Raw genomic sequence first — 19,851 nt, 5'->3', positions numbered from 1 at the left:
TTAATGTTTTAAATAAATCGTAAATTGATCATGAAACAGGCAGATGCTCTGTGTTTTTATTATGGTTCATATTCTTTGATAAACCATTCCGGAAGTTTCCAGGCCAGCTGATACAATGTCACGATTTTATCTGCGAAACCGATACCGCGAGAGAAAAGCGTTTCCGCAGTGCAGTCGTGAGAAATGAAACTGAAACTGATAAATTCTGGAAATTGATCCGCAAGTCCGCAAGTCGTCTGAGGAGGTGAGTAGTCTGCGTTGTTTACCACTAACCGGTGAGTTGAATTAGACACGTCTAAAATAAAAATATATGACAAGTTTAAATTAGTTTAGGAGGAATTTGTGAAGTGAGTTGTCAGATGTAATATGCTCGCTAGCTCATGATTTAACTAACTCTCCCAACAACCACCACAGTTAGTGTTAGTAGTGGCTACTCACCTGTAGTGATACTTTGAGTGCGATCTTCTGCTCCTCATTAGATCATTTATTGGTGGTGGGGTATAGTCTCAGTTTTAAGAACCGTGTATCGTTTTTGTAAAGCTATATGTTGTAACGATGCGACATCTTTGTATTTGTTGTTTGAATTGATGGCAGACGATGGCTGAGAAGCACACAAACAATGACCTGGAAAACAAAATATGTACCTTTCTGAACGACAAAGAGGACGGAGCCACAGCACTCCAAATAGCGAAAGGTGTTGGCCTGCAGAAAGCCAGTGATGTCAACAGTGCCTTATACCAGCTGGAGAAAACGGGGCAGCTGTTCAGGAATTCCGACCAGCCACCCATATGGGCCCGTCAGAAGTGCTTAGCCGCCACTGTGAAGAACTCTCAACCAACGGATGCTTTGGCAGGGGAATTAAAAAAGCTGCTGTTATCGGACGGCCAAAACAAGGGGATGAAACGATCTCAATTAGCAGAAAAGCTGAACGTGTCCCGAAGTGAGGTGAACAAGTGTCTTTATGGCTTGAGTATAAGTGGAGAGGTGAAGAGGTTGGGGGAGACGTCATTGTGGAAAGTTGATGGAGCGAAGGGAGGAGGCCAGCTGATAGAATATGAAGGGTAATGTACAAATGTGTATATGGGATAATAGCATTCTGTACAGTATAACCATGATTAATGTTGTGTTAATTCTTTCTGAAGGTACTGTCAAGATTGTTCCATCAAATTGAAGGAAGACTCCAGGTACAGTTTATGACTACATTATTGCAAATTGTTCATTTAATAGGAGATGAGTATGAAACATTTGCCCCTGAGTTGTGGATGTGTTTGAATTTGAAACAGGTTCTCACCATCTGTATTTGTCTTTGTAGGTTCTTCCGAGATTTTGACCTGGTGTCTGTGCTAGGAGCAGGAGGCTTTGGGTGTGTTGTCAAAGCCAAACACAAGCTGGATGGCAACATCTATGCAGTAAAGATTTTGGCTAATACAATGTAAGAGAATACCATGTACTGTATGGGACACTGCAGCACAGTACAGTACAATTACAACCCTGTTTCACAGGCAACTTAAAGTGTTTTATATATAGTTATATATATTACACCTCATTTGTTTCTCATAACCTTAACTGCAATTACATTTAAAGTGAAGCATTGCTCCTAGACCACACAAAAAGAAAACTTATGCATCTGTAGCCGGTGTGTGGTGAAACTCACTCCTCAAGTATGTAGTCCTATGTAGTCCCTAATGCATCTTCATGTCTTACAGAAAGGCCAGCAGGGAGGTAAAAGCACTGGCCACGTTCAGGCATCCGAACATCGTTCGTTACTACTCGTCTTGGGATGAAGAGGCTTTTTGGATTAATGAATTTGACGATGATGACAGTACAACGTGAGCACACCTACGTACCCTGATAACTCACCTTCAGAACACTTTGTACCCTTGAAGTCATATAACCTGGCTAGATATTTAGAAAGGTAATATTTAGTTCTAGGTGACATTTGTATTTCTCTATATCTCCCAGGAGCTCCCAATACCGAACTGGTTCAGACCAGAGAGACTCCTGGAGTTCAGCAAATGGAGCTGAAAAAAGGTATGCAATAAAATGTACATCCACTGGAAGTTAGTAAATTAATTATGTAAATATTTAATAATCCAGTTTACATTAAACACAGAGTTTTGTTTGTGTGTTTCTCATCAGTGGAAGAGACTTGTCCTGCCTGTTCATTAAAATGGAGTTCTGTGAAAAGGGAACCCTCAATGACTGGATTAAAAAAAGGAATGAAGGAACAAAAAATAAATTAAAAACAGCTGAGGCACTCCACATGTTTCGCCAAATAGTCAGTGGAGTAGAATACATCCACTCTAAAGGACACATTCACCGAGATCTGAAGGTACTGGAGAACCTGAGGTTTATCTTCCATTTCCAGCAGCAAAATGAGACATGACACTTGAATTATGAAGCATTTTCATATTCATTTACATCATTGTGTTTTGATTTAAAGCCTGAAAATGTGTTTATTGGAGAAGATGAGACTGTGAAGATTGGAGATTTTGGGCACGTTACCAACTCTAGTCCTGTTAGTCGCACTTTAGAAAAAGGAACACCGATTTACATGAGCCCTGAGCAGGTAATCATATTTGTTCCTGTGTTGTGTTATAAATGTAACAGTTATATCATCCCATGTTAAATTGCAATAGATATTTCAATCACTCACTGCATTTTCAGAAGACAGACACGGATTATGACGACAAAACTGACATTTTCGCCCTTGGACTGATATGTTTTGAGATTCTGTGGGAAATGCCCACTGATTCAGAGAAATCTAAGGTAAACATTTACCAGATTTAACTCACTCTTGAATGAGTCTCAAATTTAAACGTGTTCGGTGTTGGCCTCAATGTTTATTTGAATCCTGTTTCTATTTCAACTCACTATCTTTATACCCTTCTGTGTGGCACAGCTGTTCGAAGATCTACGTAGACAAGTCTTTCCTGAAGACTTCAAAAACAAGTACGCCACAGAGGTGAGAAGTTCCATTGGACTGAATGTTTACTGTTTACTTTATGAACTCAGTAAGCATTTCTGTTATGTTAAATTGTAAAATACATAAATAATTGTGCCTCTCTTGTAGCATCGTATCATCAGGAAAATGCTCTCCAACACCCCTGCTGAACGACCAGATGTTGAAGAGATTGCGAAATACCTTGAAGACTTTCTGCTAAGGAACTCGACTGCATTAGAACAGAAGTCTGTTTGAGGCACCGCTGGCTGCTCCTGCCTAGCCAGGCCCAAGAGTCTGGAGACATTTGTTCAGTATATTAACTATATTGAACAGCTGTAGGAAATGTGGGTTGGTCATTTATGTTTTAAAAACAAACGATTGACAGATTAATGAAAATGTGTAGCAGGATTTAAACAAAAGATTGTACTTGGAATGCCTAGATATGAGACTGGCTAAATTATTTTTCCAATGGAGTAATTGTTGTCATGTTGATTATCTTATTAAGTCAAAGCTCAAATCTAGGTCTTATTGAGTGTTCGCTATAGTGACACCTAAACTTTGGAACAGCTTACCGACCTCTATCAAAACTGCTCCAACACAACATATTTTTAGATCCATGTTAAAAACGCATATTTTCTCTCTATGCTACAACTTGTAATGTTCTCTGTTGTTTGTTATGTCTTTTGGGTATCAATGTTTTACTGGGTTTTACTGTCGGTTTTATTGTATTTTGTGGTTCTGCAAACACATTGAACAGCACACTGGACAACTATTGTTGATTTTAAGTATGATATACATTTGAAATGAATTGCAGGTTGCAGGTTAAAATCCTTCTTCTGTTTGTCTTTTCATATAAAGGCTTCTGCTAGATGACTAGCTTTAGCTAGCATAGTGCATCTTGCATACACTATGCAAAATGCTGTACTTTCAGGTACTTTTAAAACAGTACATTATAACAAAGATCATCGTTATTAAGCTACAATCATGTTTACTGTAATAACGGTCTGATAAATAATGATTGACCTTGTCTTAAGGATCTGTATTTTGACTAAAAAAAATGTATTAAAGTGAATAGTTGGATATTCCCTCTCATCAGTTACTATCTTGTGTTGTGTACATCACTCGTGCGTGAGCTAGTGAACTGCAGAGCATCTCTCAGCATGCAGTGCTTTCTTCTTACACTAGAGGGCGCTTTCTGCCCTCCCAATGTTAAATCAGTGGCACTCTGTGGATGGCAGCAAAACCAGGGGGAGCTGTTGGTGCAGCTAAACATCCTCAGACTCATCTACAGTACCCAGCCCTCCCAGACGCTCCAGACTACAGTACCCAGCCCTCCCAGACTACAGTACCCAGCCCTCCCAGACGCTCCAGACTACAGTACCCAGTCCTCCCAGACTACGGTAACCACAGTTAGTGTTAGTAGTGGCTACTCACCTGTAGTGATACTTTGAGTGCGATCTTCTGCTCCTCATTAGATCATTTATTGGTGGTGGGGTATAGTCTCAGTTTTAAGAACCGTGTATCGTTTTTGTAAAGCTATATGTTGTAACGATGCGACATCTCTGTATTTGTTGTTTGAATTGATGGCAGACGATGGCTGAGAAGCACACAAACAATGACCTGGAAAACAAAATATGTACCTTTCTGAACGACAAAGAGGACGGAGCCACAGCACTCCAAATAGCGAAAGGTGTTGGCCTGCAGAAAGCCAGTGATGTCAACAGTGTCTTATACCGGCTGGAGAAAACGGGGCAGCTGTTCAGGAATTCCGACCAGCCACCCATATGGGCCCGTCAGAAGTGCTTAGCCGCCACTGTGAAGAACTCTCAACCAACGGATGCTTTGGCAGGGGAATTAAAAAAGCTGCTGTTATCGGACGGCCAAAACAAGGGGATGAAACGATCTCAATTAGCAGAAAAGCTGAACGTGTCCCGAAGTGAGGTGAACAAGTGTCTTTATGGCTTGAGTATAAGTGGAGAGGTGAAGAGGTTGGGGGAGACGTCATTGTGGAAAGTTGATGGAGCGAAGGGAGGAGGCCAGCTGATAGAATATGAAGGGTAATGTACAAATGTGTATATGGGATAATAGCATTCTGTACAGTATAACCATGATTAATGTTGTGTTAATTCTTTCTGAAGGTACTTTCAAGATTGTTCCATCAAATTGAAGGAAGACTCCAGGTACAGTTTATGACTACATTATTGCAAATTGTTCATTTAATAGGAGATGAGTATGAAACATTTGCCCCTGAGTTGTGGATGTGTTTGAATTTGAAACAGGTTCTCACCATCTGTATTTGTCTTTGTAGGTTCTTCCGAGATTTTGACCTGGTGTCTGTGCTAGGAGCAGGAGGCTTTGGGTGTGTTGTCAAAGCCAAACACAAGCTGGATGGCAACATCTATGCAGTAAAGATTTTGGCTAATACAATGTAAGAGAATACCATGTACTGTATGGGACACTGCAGCACAGTACAATTACAACCCTGTTTCACAGGCAACTTAAAGTGTTTTATATATAGTTATATATATTACACCTCATTTGTTCCTCATAACCTTAACTGCAATTACATTTGAAGTGAAGCATTGCTCCTAGACCACACAAAAAGAAAAGGCCTAACTTATGCATCTGTAGCCGGTGTGTGGTGAAACTCACTCCTCAAGTATGTAGTCCTATGTAGTCCCTAATGCATCTTCATGTCTTACAGAAAGGCCAGCAGGGAGGTAAAAGCACTGGCCACGTTCAGGCATCCGAACATCGTTCGTTACTACTCGTCTTGGGATGAAGAGGCTTTTTGGATTAATGAATTTGACGATGATGACAGTACAACGTGAGCACACCTACGTACCCTGATAACTCACCTTCAGAACACTTTGTACCCTTGAAGTCATATAACCTGGCTAGATATTTAGAAAGGTAATATTTAGTTCTAGGTGACATTTGTATTTCTCTATATCTCCCAGGAGCTCCCAATACCGAACTGGTTCAGACCAGAGAGACTCCTGGAGTTCAGCGAATGGAGCTGAAAAAAGGTATGCAATAAAATGTACATCCAGTGGAAGTTAGTAAATTAATTATGTAAATATTTAATAATCCAGTTTACATTAAACACAGTGTTTTGTTTGTGTGTTTCTCATCAGTGGAAGAGACTTGTCCTGCCTGTTCATTAAAATGGAGTTCTGTGAAAAGGGAACCCTCAATGACTGGATTAAAAAAAGGAATGAAGGAACAAAAAATAAATTAAAAACAGCTGAGGCACTCCACATGTTTCGCCAAATAGTCAGTGGAGTAGAATACATCCACTCTAAAGGACACATTCACCGAGATCTGAAGGTACTGGAGAACCTGAGGTTTATCTTCCATTTCCAGCAGCAAAATGAGACATGACACTTGAATTATGAAGCATTTTCATATTTATTTACATCATTGTGTTTTGATTTAAAGCCTGAAAATGTGTTTATTGGAGAAGATGAGACTTTGAAGATTGGAGATTTTGGGCACGTTACCAACTCTAGTCCTGTTAGTCGCACTTTAGATAAAGGAACACCGATTTACATGAGCCCTGAGCAGGTAATCATGTTTGTTCCTGTGTTGTGTTATAAATGTAACAGTTATATCATCCCATGTTAAATTGCAATAGATATTTCAATCACTCACTGCATTTTCAGAAGACAGACACGGATTATGACGACAAAACTGACATTTTCGCCCTTGGACTGATATGTTTTGAGATTCTGTGGGAAATGCCCACTGATTCAGAGAAATCTAAGGTAAACATTTACCAGATTTAACTCACTCTTGAATGAGTCTCACATTTAAATGTGTTCGGTGTTGGCCTCAATGTTCATTTGAATCCTGTTTCTATTTCAACTCACTATCTTTATACCCTTCTGTGTGGCACAGCTGTTCGAAGATCTACGTAGACAAGTCTTTCCTGAAGACTTCAAAAACAAGTACGCCACAGAGGTGAGAAGTTCCATTGGACTGAATGTTTACTGTTTACTTTATGAACTCAGTAAGCACTTCTGTTGTTATGTTAAATTGTAAAATACATAAATAATTGTGCCTCTCTTGTAGCATCGTATCATCAGGAAAATGCTCTCCAACACCCCTGCTGAACGACCAGATGTTGAAGAGATTGCGAAGTACCTTGAAGACTTTCTGCTAAGGAACTCGACTGCATTAGAACAGAAGTCTGTTTGAGGCACCACTGGCTGCTCCTGCCTAGCCAGGCCCAAGAGTCTGGAGACATTTGTTCAGTATATTAACTATATTGAACAGCTGTAGGAAATGTGGGTTGGTCATTTATGTTTGAAAACAAACGATTGACAGATTAATGAAAATGTGTAGCAGGATTTAAACAAAAGATTGTACTTGGAATGCCTAGATATGAGACTGGCTAAATTATTTTTCCAATGGAGTAATTGTTGTCATGTTGATTATCTTATTAAGTCAAAGCTCAAATCTAGGTCTTATTGAGTGTTCGCTATAGTGACACCTAAACTTTGGAACAGCTTACCGACCTCTATCAAAACTGCTCCAACACAACATATTTTTAGATCCATGTTAAAAACGCATATTTTCTCTCTATGCTACAACTTGTAATGTTCTCTGTTGTTTGTTATGTCTTTTGGGTATCAATGTTTTACTGGGTTTTACAGACGGTTTTATTGTATTTTGTGGTTCTGCAAACACATTGAACAGCACATTGGACAACTATTGTTGTTTTTAAGTATGATATACATTTGAAATGAATTGCAGGTTGCAGGTTAAAATCCTTCTTCTGTTTGTCTTTTCATATAAAGGCTTCTGCTAGATGACTAGCTTTAGCTAGCATAGTGCATCTTGCATACACTATGCAAAATGCTGTACTTTCAGGTACTTTTAAAACAGTACATTATAACAAAGATCATCGTTATTAAGCTACAATCATGTTTACTGTAATAACGGTCTGATAAATAATGATTGACCTTGTCTTAAGGATCTGTATTTTGACTAAAAAAAATGTATTAAAGTGAATAGTTGGATATTCCCTCTCATCAGTTACTATCTTGTGTTGTGTACATCACTCGTGCGTGAGCTAGTGAACTGCAGAGCATCTCTCAGCATGCAGTGCTTTCTTCTGACACTAGAGGGCGCTTTCTGCCCTCCCAATGTTAAATCAGTGGCACTCTGTGGATGGCAGCAAAACCAGGGGGAGCTGTTGGTGCAGCTAAACATCCTCAGACTCATCTACAGTACCCAGCCCTCCCAGACGCTCCAGACTACAGTACCCAGTCCTCCCAGACTACAGTACCCAGCCCTCCCAGACGCTCATGACTACAGTACCCAGCCCTCCCAGACGTTCATGACTACAGTACCCAGCCCTCCCAGACGACTACAGTACCCAGCCCTCCCAGACGCTCCAGACAACAAATAAAATAATTCGGAATAATTAATCTAACAATTGAGAATAACCTATATGCTAAGAATAACAATTGGGTTAGATCGAGTAAAGGGTCGAGTTTGGTCAGTTTGTATGTTAAAGGCTCAGATTGATAATAGTATTAGGCTTGTGGGTTTGTTTCTGAAGCTGTGATCGCTTACTTGTCTCGCGAATCGCTGAAGCAATTTCCCGGTCTTTTTTAAATCATCATGGAAGAACATAAACGGAAGAATGTTTTTTGTGATATTTCTGACAATGTAGCCTCTAATAATAATTTACGTGGGCTTCATTCAGATTATATTCCACCATTAAAGAAGCTTCTTGAACCAGTAAGTTAGAAAGCTTCAACATTACTTGGGTAACGTTATCGCTGTTGTGTTTGTAGTTGTTGTAGGGACACTGGACGTGTAGAAATGGCGCGTTAACGTTGTTTGAAAAGATAACGCTCCCCTGTCATAATGAAACACCTTTGTTAATAATGAAACGCCTGTAAAAGGCAACGGAGCATTCCACGATTCCGTTTTATATTGTATTCATTAACCTGTCCGCTACCAATCCCCTAATTATGTGAGCTTTAGTCCTGCGGCCTCCTTTGTTAGCATAAACATTGACTAAATACAGACACTGCAGATCTGAACGTTGTTGAAGTTAGAAGTAGTGTTGGGTTGACAATATGAATCGAGTTAAAGGACAGCTCATAACAATGAAGATAATTAAATTAATTAAACAGTAGCCTATCAAATTGATTTAATATGCCTAATACTGTAATTTTAGTTGGTTTCCCTTACAGTTGTTTATTTTCATATTTATCATACAATATCATATTTTCAGAGAGTTGGGAATGATCGTACATCGCGGTTTTTGGCTGTTTCAGATTCTGATGGTAAGCCATTTTTGAAACTCTGTCATTAATATGAATAACAACAAATGGTGACTCGTGGTAAAATGTTTTGTTTAATTGATATTGTAGGACCTACCCCAAATGATGAGAATAGCCCATCAAGCCCACAACCTGCAACATCCTCCTCAAAAACACACGTAAGTTAATATAGTATTATATTTTAATCTATCTGATACCCATCCCTTGATGTGCTGCTCTGTCTTTCTTGATGTATGCTACCATGACGACCATCTTGATCATCTTGATACACCCAACCTGTTGGGCTCCAGTGTCATTTTGACTGATATCAGAAGATCATTAAATAATTAGTAAATAATAATGCTATAATGATACAGCAGTCCAGATGCGAAAGGCTTATTTCTTAACTTGCTAAATGTAATTTAGTTGTAAACATATTTTGACTAGTTTCTTTGCTTATTCAGTCCTCCTTGTTAATCCAACAATATTTGTGTGCTTCTCAGCCATGGTCATGGTCTGCCATCAATTTAAAGAACAAATGCAGGATTGTGCACCGGTTATATAGCTTTACAACGTTGATACCTGTAGTTCTTAAAACTGACACTTCAATAAGACTATAAGCTAGTGGACTGGTAGCTCATAGTCTTATTAAAATTGATGGCAAACCATGCCCTGACGACCATCAGAGAGGTAAAACACTGTCTTATACCGGCTACAGGAAACGGGGCTGTCGGTCAGGAATCAAACTTCACCTCTTTGGTCCTATCGGAAGCGTTCTGCATCCACCAAGAAGAAGTCTGAACCAACGGATGCTTTGGCGGCTAAATTAAAAAATCTGCTGTTATCAGACGGCAGAAGCAAGGGAATGAAATCATCTCACCTAGCAGCAAAGCTGGGCGTGCCACAAAGTGAAGTGACCAAGTGTCTGCATGGCTTGAGTAGAAGCGGAGTGGTGAAAAGGTTGTGGAAGGTTGATGGAGCGAAGGGAGGAGGCCGCCTGATAAAATATAAAGGGTAATGTACAAATATGTAAATGAGATAATAGCATTCTGTACAGTATAACCAGTATAACATTCCTACCCTCACCTATGGTCACAAACTGTGGGTAGTGACCGAAAGAACGAGATCGCAAATACAAGCGGCCGCAGGCATTTTAAGGATGCCTCCTGGACGCCTCCCTGGTGAGGTGTTCTGGGCACGTCCCACTGGGAAGAGGCCCCGGGGAAGACCCAGGACACGCTGGAGGGACTATGTCTCTCGGCTGGCCTGGGAACGCCTCGGGGTCGCCCAGGAAGAGCTGGTGGAAGTTTGGGCCTCCCTGCTCCCCGCGACCCGACCCCCGGACAAGTGGCAGATAACGAACGAACAGTATAACCATTTTTAATGTTGTGTTAATTCTTTCTGAAGGACATTTCAAGATTGTTCCATCAAATTGAAGGAAGACTCCAGGTACAGGTTATGACTACATTATTGCAAATTGTTCATGTAATAGGAGATAAGTATGAAACGTTTGCCACTGAGTTGTGGATGTGTTTGAATTTGAAACAGGTTCTCACCATCTGTATTTGTCTTTGTAGGTTCTTCCGAGATTTTGACCTGGTGTCTGTGCTAGGAGCAGGAGGCTTTGGGTGTGTTGTCAAAGCCAAACACAAGCTGGATGGCAACATCTATGCAGTGAAGATTTTGGAGTATACAAGGTAAGAGAATACCATGTACTGTATGGGACACTGCAGCACAGCACAGTACAATTACAACCCTGTTTCACAGGCAACTTAAAGTGTTTTATCTATAGTTATATAGATGACACATCATTTTTTCCTCATAACCTTAACTGCAATTAAAATTAAAGCATTGCTCCTACACCACACAGAAAGAACAGGCCTAACTTCCTGTTAATAAGATCAGATATGCATGTCTGCTCAGTCAGTCAATGGGCCCCTAATGCATCTTCATGTCTTACAGAAAGGCCAGCAGGGAGATAAAAGCACTGGCCACGTTCAGGCATCCGAACATCGTTAGTTACTTCACGTCTTGGGATGAAGAGGCTTTTTGGATTAATGAATTTGACGATGATGACAGTACAACGTGAGCACACCTACGTACCCTGATAACTTACCTTCAGAACACTTTGTACCCTTGAAGTCATATAACCTGGCTAGATATTTAGGAAGGTAATATTTAGTTCTAGTTTACATTTGTATTTCTCTATATCTCCCAGGAGTTCCCAATACCGAACTGGTTCAGACCAAAAAGACTCCTGCAGCTCAGCGAATGGAGCTGAAAAAAGGTATGCAATAAAATGTACATCCAGTGGAAGTTAGTAAATTAATAATGTAAATATGTAATAATCCGGTTTACATTAAACACAGTGTTTTGTGTGTGTGTTTCTCCTCAGTGGAAGAGACTTGTCTTGCCTGTTCATTAAAATGGAGTTCTGTGAAAAGGGAACCCTCAATGACTGGATCAAAAAAAGGAATGAAGGAACAAAAAATAAATTAAAAACAGCTGAGGCACTCCACATGTTTCGCCAAATAGTCAGTGGAGTAGAATACATCCACTCTAAAGGACACATTCACCGAGATCTGAAGGTACTGGAGAACCCAAGGTTTTTCTTCCATTTCCAGCAGCAAAATGAGACATGACACATGACTTATGAAGCATTTTCATGTTCATTTACATCATTGTGTTTTGATTTTTGATTTAAAGCCTGAAAATATGTTTATTGGAGAAGATGAGACTTTGAAGATTGGAGATTTTGGGCACGTTACCATCGCCAGCTCTAGTCCTGTCCGTCGCACTTCAGAAACAGGAACACTGATTTACATGAGCCCTGAGCAGGTAATCATGTTTGTTACCGTGTAGTGTTATAAATGTAACCGTTATATCATCCCATGTTAAATGGCCACAGATACTTAAATCACTCACTGCATTTTCAGAAGACAGAGACGGTTTATGACAAGAAAACTGACATTTACGCCCTTGGACTGATTTGTTTTGAGATTTTGTGGAAAATGCCAACTGTTTCAGAGAAATTGAAGGTGAACATTGACCAGATTTAACTGTTACTCTTGAATGAGTCTCACATTTAAATGTGTTTGGTGTTGTCCTCAATGTTCATTTGTTTAAATTAGTTTATTTCAACTTAATACACTTCTGTGTGACCTTGACATCACAGCTGTTTGAAGATCTACATAGACAAGTCTTTCCTGGAGACTTCAAAAACAAGTACAGCCCAGAGGTGAGAAGTTCCATTGGACTGAATGTATATGTTCAATATATGTTTTATGAACTCAGTAAGCATCTAATTCAGTTGTTTAACTATGTTAAATTGTAAAATTAATAAATAATTGGGCCTCTCCTGTAGCATCGTATCATCAGGAAAATGCTCTTCAAGAACCCTGCAGAACGACCAGATGTTGAAGAGATTGCGAAGGAACTTGAAGTTTTCATGCCAAAAAACCCAACTGCATTACAACAGCAGTCTCAGTAAAGCACTGCTAGATGCTCTCTGCTTTTTAAATATATGTTAAAAACGCATATTTTCTATGCTACAACTTGTGATGTTCTCGGTTGTTAGTTATGTCTTTTGGGTATCTATGTTTTACTGGGTTTTACTCGGTTTTGGTAGCCTGGGTGCCAGCCAAACTTAGCCCCGCCCACAAAACGTTTTACATTTAGTTATTTAGCAGACACTCTTATCCAGAGCGACTTACAGTAAGTACAGGGACATTCTCCCCGAGGCAAGTAGGGTGAAGTGCTTTGCCCAAGGACACAACTTCATTTGGCATGGCCGGGAATCAAACCAACAACCCTCTGATTTAAAGCCCGACTCCCTAACCGCTCAGCCATCTGAGCCCCGGGGGTCAGATGGCTTTTGGTCGGGAAGTTGGGTCTGGGGTCGTTTGGTTGGGGAAAAACTATGTCCGAACAAGAGCTGTTCGGACCAATAAAATTGTCAGGGCGGGCTTTAAACGATGATGGACAGATGATCAACTGTAACGTAATCAACCACGTCACCAAAGAGCGCTTGGGTTGAATTTGTTTTCAACAATCAACATACTACATTGCTCTGATTGGTTGTAGGTCTATCCAATTGAGCTAAGAGGCATTTTTTTCCTAGTTTGGTTGAAACACCTCCCATTCTCACAGCCCATAGGAGTGGTATCAGACTCATATTCTGACGATAATTATGAGTATGACAACGTCAGGCTAGTGTTTTGGGGTTCTGCAAACACATTGAACAGCACATTGGTCAACTATTGTTGTTTTTAATTATGATATACATTTGAAATGAATTGAAATTGAATGTGGAGTTGCAGTGTTAAAGAGGGATATAGGGTTAGGGTATAGCTCAGTGGTTAGAGCACTCGACTGCAGATGGTTGCAGGTTAAAATCCTTCTTCTGTTTGTCTCTTTAGATAAAGGCTTCTGCTTGATGACTAGCTTTAGCTAGTCTTTTACATGCAATATGCAAAATGCTGTACTTTCAGGTACTTTTAAAACGGCACATAACAAAAATCATCGTTATTAAGATACAATCATGTTTACTGTAATAACTATAAATAATGATAAATCTTTGTAGTTTGACTAAACAAAAATGTATTAAAGTGAATGGTTGGTTATTCCCTCTCATCAGTTACTATCTTGTGTTGTGTACATCACTCGTGCGTGAGCTAGTGAACTGCAGAGCATCTCTCAGCATGCAGTGCTTTCTTCTGACACTAGAGGGCGCTTTCTGCCCTCCCAATGTTAAATCAGTGGCACTCTGTGGATGGCAGCAAAGCCAGGGTTGCTGTTGCTGCAGCTAAACATCCTCAGACCTCCTAAACATCCTCAGATCTACAGTACCCAGCCCTCCCAGACGCTCCAGACTACAGTACCCAGCCCTCCCAGATGCTCCAGACTACAGTACCCAGCCCTCCCAGAGTACAGTACCCAGCCCTCCCAGACTACAGTACCCAGCCCTCCCAGACTACAGTACCCAGTCCTCCCAGACGCTCCAGACTACAGTACCCAGTCCTCCCAGACGCTCCAGACTACAGTACCCAGCCCTCCCAGACTACAGTACCCAGCCCTCCCAGACTACAGTACCCAGCCCTCCCAGACGCTCCAGACTACAGTACCCAGCCCTCCCAGACTACAGTACCCAGCCCTCCCAGACTACAGTACCCAGCCCTCCCAGACGCTCCAGACTCCAGGCCTCCTCCCCCTGGGGCCTTCTAACTCTGGGTCCTCAAACACTCGATCCAGAGTGCTCTCAGAGTTCTCAGAGGGCTATATTTGATAAGGCCCTCTGTGTTTTTTCGGTCCTTCTTTTCTGTCTCACTTGTGTGAACAAGGTCATTGGATGAATTGAGGTCACTTCCTTAGAGAACAGCGTGGGCAGTGAGGCAGTGAGGCAGTCAAAGCCCCAGACCATGGGGCCTGTGGCAAGATGGAGTCACCAGTCAAGAACAGAACAGTGGAGAGAGCCAGTCATCCCAGAGTCCCAGAACTAATGATTACTTTGTGGATATTGGGTCGCAGTAGCAGCAGACTGTTTTATCTTTTTGAGAGTTTGTTCTCAACAGCGGGTAGAGAATTAATCCTCAGAATTGGTTTGCTTCTTTACCCTTTATAAACCAAAGACAACTGACTTCCAAAAATCACTACTGGTGAAGTGTAGGATTGACAGGTTGATTGACAGGTTGATTGACATGTTGATGCCAATCAACATGCAAAAAACTTGCAAAAACACTTGCAAAAAACTTATGCCAAATTGCACAATTTCTTTCCTCTAAAAAGGCTTGTTTTTGAAAAAAACATCTCAGGGGTCTCGCTAGCAGTGTGTGCTGAATGTGACATCTGACAAGCCTTTCTGAGCACCCGCGGTAACATCGCCTTTTTGTCGGGGTTTCCAAGGTAACAGAAGAGACGCCACAGACCTGTGATTCAGCACGTGAAGAAGATGATTCATTAACCACAGCCACGCCGCGAGATCGCGTGTGTCAGCTGTGCATCACAGCAACTGGGTTTCAGGGTTCACAGAGTTCAATATGAAGACTGATTCGTCTCAGATGCAGTTGGAAGGCCTCTCTCAATCTTCCTACAACAGAAGGGATTAACGGTGCGTTCACACTGCAGACTTTTTTACCGCTCAGCATCACTCGGCCTAAAAAAAGTGTGGAAAAAGATAACCTATTGTGTGCTGTAGATAAGATCATGTCAGATCTAGAATGCGTGTCGGATTTTCGCTTAATGTGTGTAAAAGTTGTATTTTGTCTGCACATTTGCCATAACATTATACGAACTACAACAGTGATTTAAGAGAACTACAGCTCTGAATGAATCTGTCTGACACGCCCCTGAGCGTGGTGCACGGGAAGGCCGGCGGTGCTGAGCGGTAAAAAAGTGCAGTGTGAACGCACCGTTAAGGCTTCAGAGGCAAATACAACAAACACAATGACCTCCACACTTGTTTTACACACTCAGCAGACTGTTCATTTGCGGACATTTGTCTCCATAACAGAGCAGCAGGCGATGCCTTCTCACCTGCCCCCCCCCCCCACACACACACACACTGAGGGCCAGTTGTTGAGCTTATGGGAAATATTTTTTGGGAATCCTAAAAAGAGGACTTTTTCCTCAAAGCGCTTGGTATTGGACTAAGTTACACAGCCAGGTCATGCAGCTTATCTTGATGTTGCAAACCTGAAAAAAAGGACTGAAATCTATTGCATTTCAATTTCCGAGCACTTATCCTTCGACATCAAAACCCACCAACAGCTGCTTGTGGGTCTTTGAAGAAGCCAATCCATTTTTTGCTCAACATCACTTCACATTGCTATTGATGTACTATGTCTATAAATAGAGATGTACAGTATGTGAAGGCTTTGTAATGATTTAGCCGGGAGTTTTAGGAGAAAAAAACATCATTCATCCAGATACCGAGGTGAAGCGACAGACAGGCTGAACAGACAGGATTTATTTCGTGTTTACAAATGTTTGGAGTATAGTCAGTCTCAGAGAGTCTACAGTAATTACCCAGACTCCTCAGGGCGGGGAGGGAGATGAAAGGCCTGTGAAACCAGGACGTGAACAAACCCAGAAGAGAGAGTGAGGCCAGCTCTTGAACACCGTGCCATGACAGACTGCCTTTGGGTTGTTTTATTCAGCTGCCAGGAGCTTTTTAGGATTTGTTTTATCTGTCCTGCCCTACCAACCCTCCCTAACCCCAACCCTCCCTCACCCCAACCCCCCTACCAACCCTCCCTCACCCCAACCCCCCCACGCACCCTCCCAGGCTTCAGATGAGACGGGTCCAGTCTGGCTAAACGCCGGCTGGCGTGGAGCGTCGGCCTGTTCCCCCCCTCCCCCCTCCTCTCCCTCTGTAATCAGCCCCACGCCAGGTTGCTTTCACAACCATGTGAAAGCACATTTCCTATGTGTGTTTTCATTCCAGGAAACGCAACTCTCAACCTAAAAGGTTGTAGAACTGACTGATTTTATAGAATATATGTTTGTGTGAGAGAGTATCTCTTGTTTGAGCACATGATTCCATTCAACGAGGGCTGTCTGTCTGTTAGCCTTCAAGCCAATCAGACTCCTCTGATCAGATCCCCTCGACCGTGTCCATGTCGCTCGCTGTCTGCTCTCAGGTCGTCCCAGCCGTGGGTGTGGAGGTGCAAGGGAAGAACAATCAGACTCCTCTGATCAGATCCCCTCGACCGTGTCCATGTCGCTCGCTGTCTGCTCTCAGGTCGTCCCAGCCGTGGGTGTGGAGGTGCAAGGGAAGAACAATTAGGATCCGACAGACAATCACATGAACTCACTCCACTGCCCGTGCAAGTTTAGTGCACACAGACCTCTTCTCCAGTGCTCAGCCTCTGCCTCTTCCCCAGCCTATTCCCCAGCCTCTTCCCCAGCCCCAGCCTCTTCCTCAGCCTCTTCCCCAGCCCCAGCCTCTTCCTCAGCCTCTTCCTCAGCCTCTTCCCCAGCCTCTTCCTCAGCCTCTTCCCTAGCCTCAGCTGTGGTCAGAGAATCCCCCCTCAGTGTTCATGAAGAGAGAGCCGACCCAGACAGCGGTATTGATCTCAATTGTTGCTGAGAGAGAGGAAGGCGGTCTGTTCGTCTGGCACCACGTGAAGATCAATGTCGGAGCAAGTTTGGGCATTTTCTGTTTGTGGAGTGGATGCATTCATAAATAATTGATGTGGTTTAATCACAGGCCACACCCCAGGGGAGGTTGTAACAACAGTCACATCTAAAACTGGGATTGATATGCACTTTAATCAACTATTTAGACATGTTGATGTAGAAGTGTTCTTCCACAATCTTTCTTGAACCTACTCACTGTACTGTACGGCCTTGCATACTGGACTTTGAGAGAGCTGGTGATCTCCACGGAGAACTGTCACGCAGCTCATCAAACCCACATTAGCGGCATTACTGGGCCATCTCAGAAACGGCTTTCTGGATGCACGTCAAGCGTTGGGATTCTGCACAGCAAGAAGCCATCTGTGTTTGTGCTTCAGCTAGCCCAAGATGCTTCTCTCCTGGAAATCATCCTCGTGCAGACTGGATCCAGGGGCGTATGTTTCATTTTTTTAAACGGCAATTCAAAATTACAGTGAAATGAGTAGCTAGGTTTATGGTATGGCTAATGAAAGCTTGCGATTTCCGTTATTGTTGGTCAGCTATTGGCATGCTCACGCGCACCTGGAAGAAAGTGTCCCTCATTTGGGGTTGAGGAAGTTGCCAACCCTACCCAAGACACTAAAACACAACTACAAGATGGTCTTCTTGCGCCGTTTGTTAAAAAAGATAGCAAATCTACAGAACGTGTGAGCTGTAGGCTAAATGACGTCTACTGTGGAGGCGCTTGATGTCTGTCGCGCTCCCAAGGATGCGCGAGGTGGTCGGTTTCACCGAGCTTTTAAAAGTGAAGCAGCTGCGCGTTGGTCGTTTCTGTGTGGCCTGAACTGAAACCTTGAATGGTAGTCAGGGAATGAGAGAAAACACTGCCAGAGAAACGCTGAAGGAGGGATCGTGACGGATTCAAAGTTACGGGAAAGAGGCAATGAAACAGAGACTATTCATGGGCTCTCTTTCATTGCCTCTACGCATCTCAGTGTTTCACTGCTTGTTTTTCATTCAGGCAACCTTCAAATCAGTCACGATCTCTACTTCTTCGTTTCCTGGAAGGCACAAAAGAGAAAGAGACAACAGGAAAGAGTGGGGCCTCACTAACAGGCATGGCAGCGAGGATAAGGAACGGTCGGCCACTTTGATTCATTCAAAGGTGAAACACCGGCTGGTGGGCAATGTGTGCTGTATTTGGAGATGGCTTGGTGTTCAGCCAGGACACACACACACCCACTGGGAGCAACAAGCCAAGCTGGCCTCTGTCTATGGTGGCACCAGGGTATTTAGTGTACCCACTGTTCCACTGCTAATTGCATGGCAGCAAAGAGCGCTCGGGCAAATGAGTGAATCCCCCTCCCTCCCTCCATTTTTTTATTGTGGACAAATCCAGCCAAGTGCTGTTCGTCAGCACCCTAATGTGATGTGATGAGACGAAATGTTGATGGTTTGGGCCCCATTATTGACAGGATAGACCAACAAATACGTGAACTTAGCATGTCTAAGATAATTTAAAGTTCGGAGAGTTTACAGTTTCAAACGATACTATGTTTTCAAAGCTTTACTCGATCAAATTGAACTCATTACATTAACATACCGTCTTCTTAGATTTTTTCTTCAGGACCTCGCTGCAGATCAGGAAGTGTAATTCCGTCAGTGTACTCCAGAGGGCACTGTTGTACCGGGCTCCTGATTGGAGGATTAGACTGAAAAGGGACATGGCTGGGCTGTTTTCCATTTATCTGCTTGTGTTCGGTCTGGAAAACAGTGGCAGTTTAAGGCATTATCAGATCTCACCTTTACCTGGGGAAAGGATAGAAATGCACACAGTAATTTCCCCCCACTGGCAAATAAAAATAAAAATCCTATAATTGAAAAAAAGATAGCACTGACATAATTCAATACCGCCATTGTATTACCACAACAGCAAATGTGGAACATAGGGACCGGAGTGTATACATCATCTTTGTGGAATAATTGGAAGGTTCTCAAAGAGAGAGAAACCCCTCAATCAATACTGCCGTGGATCATAAATTACAGCCAGTCTGCAAACAACTGAATGGCTCATAAGAATTATGAGTGAAGTACTACAGGAATGTTGATCTCAGCTTGAAAAACGAACAATGATTGATCCCAGTGTTGAGCCATTCAGTAATCAGGAAGTTTGAGCGCCAGTTAATGAATGAAGCTTTGTGTTTGGGCTTTTTGAACTTGGCCTGACTGCAAGGTATTTCCTGACATCATTGTCCTATAAGTCTTTGGTTGAACGACCCTTCACTTCCAAGTTCCACCCCCACCCCACCCACCCACCCACCCTGATACAGATTCTCTCCTCAGGTTTCAGAGTTTTCCATCACCAGTCTCCGCCTGCAAGGTCACTGGCCTCCCACAGACAACCCTTGATTAAAACGCTCACGTTAACGAGCAAGTTTCCATAGCAACCATCTCTGTCCAGAGAGTCGAGTAGGTTGTGGTTTGCATTAAGCTTTAACAGCTGTTAATGTT

General features: G+C 42.3%; 3 protein-coding genes across 8 annotated transcripts; all 3 read left to right on the top strand.

The window, feature by feature from the left end:
- The first annotated feature begins 152 nt into the window (after positions 1–152).
- On the top strand, positions 153–4,043 carry LOC124473459 (interferon-induced, double-stranded RNA-activated protein kinase-like). Of its 3 annotated transcripts, none has more exons than XM_047028886.1 (11): positions 153–244; positions 595–1,061; positions 1,143–1,184; positions 1,313–1,432; positions 1,707–1,829; positions 1,963–2,031; positions 2,140–2,332; positions 2,444–2,569; positions 2,671–2,769; positions 2,903–2,965; positions 3,074–4,043. In XM_047028886.1, exons 2-11 carry the CDS (start codon positions 598–600, stop codon positions 3,197–3,199), a joined length of 1,425 nt encoding a protein of 474 aa, XP_046884842.1. In that variant the 5' UTR covers positions 153–244; positions 595–597; the 3' UTR covers positions 3,200–4,043. The 3 variants fall into 3 exon arrangements, with proteins under 3 accessions (XP_046884842.1, XP_046884840.1, XP_046884841.1); XM_047028884.1 differs by having other exon boundaries at positions 2,668–2,769; XM_047028885.1 differs by having other exon boundaries at positions 185–275; positions 2,668–2,769.
- Positions 4,044–4,331: 288 nt separating this feature from the next.
- On the top strand, positions 4,332–7,987 carry LOC124473458 (interferon-induced, double-stranded RNA-activated protein kinase-like). 2 transcript variants are annotated; one of them, XM_047028883.1, is made up of 10 exons: positions 4,332–5,001; positions 5,083–5,124; positions 5,253–5,372; positions 5,649–5,771; positions 5,905–5,973; positions 6,082–6,274; positions 6,386–6,511; positions 6,613–6,711; positions 6,845–6,907; positions 7,019–7,987. In XM_047028883.1, the coding sequence occupies exons 1-10, from the start codon at positions 4,538–4,540 to the stop codon at positions 7,142–7,144; spliced, it is 1,425 nt and encodes a 474-aa protein (XP_046884839.1). In that variant the 5' UTR covers positions 4,332–4,537; the 3' UTR covers positions 7,145–7,987. The 2 variants fall into 2 exon arrangements, with proteins under 2 accessions (XP_046884839.1, XP_046884838.1); XM_047028882.1 differs by having other exon boundaries at positions 4,333–5,001; positions 6,610–6,711.
- A 325-nt stretch (positions 7,988–8,312) lies between these two features.
- LOC124473457 (interferon-induced, double-stranded RNA-activated protein kinase-like) lies at positions 8,313–12,945 on the top strand. 3 transcript variants are annotated; one of them, XM_047028879.1, is made up of 13 exons: positions 8,313–8,695; positions 9,198–9,249; positions 9,337–9,404; positions 9,944–10,239; positions 10,633–10,674; positions 10,803–10,922; positions 11,188–11,310; positions 11,444–11,512; positions 11,621–11,813; positions 11,932–12,063; positions 12,162–12,263; positions 12,401–12,463; positions 12,590–12,945. In XM_047028879.1, exons 1-13 carry the CDS (start codon positions 8,576–8,578, stop codon positions 12,713–12,715), a joined length of 1,506 nt encoding a protein of 501 aa, XP_046884835.1. In that variant the 5' UTR covers positions 8,313–8,575; the 3' UTR covers positions 12,716–12,945. The 3 variants fall into 3 exon arrangements, with proteins under 3 accessions (XP_046884835.1, XP_046884836.1, XP_046884837.1); XM_047028880.1 differs by having other exon boundaries at positions 8,320–8,695; positions 12,165–12,263; XM_047028881.1 differs by lacking the exon at positions 12,162–12,263 and having other exon boundaries at positions 8,320–8,695.
- The last annotated feature ends 6,906 nt before the right edge of the window (positions 12,946–19,851 follow it).

The sequence above is a fragment of the Hypomesus transpacificus genome, chromosome 11 (genome assembly GCF_021917145.1).
Source record: "Hypomesus transpacificus isolate Combined female chromosome 11, fHypTra1, whole genome shotgun sequence".
NCBI lineage: Eukaryota > Metazoa > Chordata > Actinopteri > Osmeriformes > Osmeridae > Hypomesus > Hypomesus transpacificus.
This window is presented reverse-complemented; position numbering and strand designations above follow the sequence as displayed.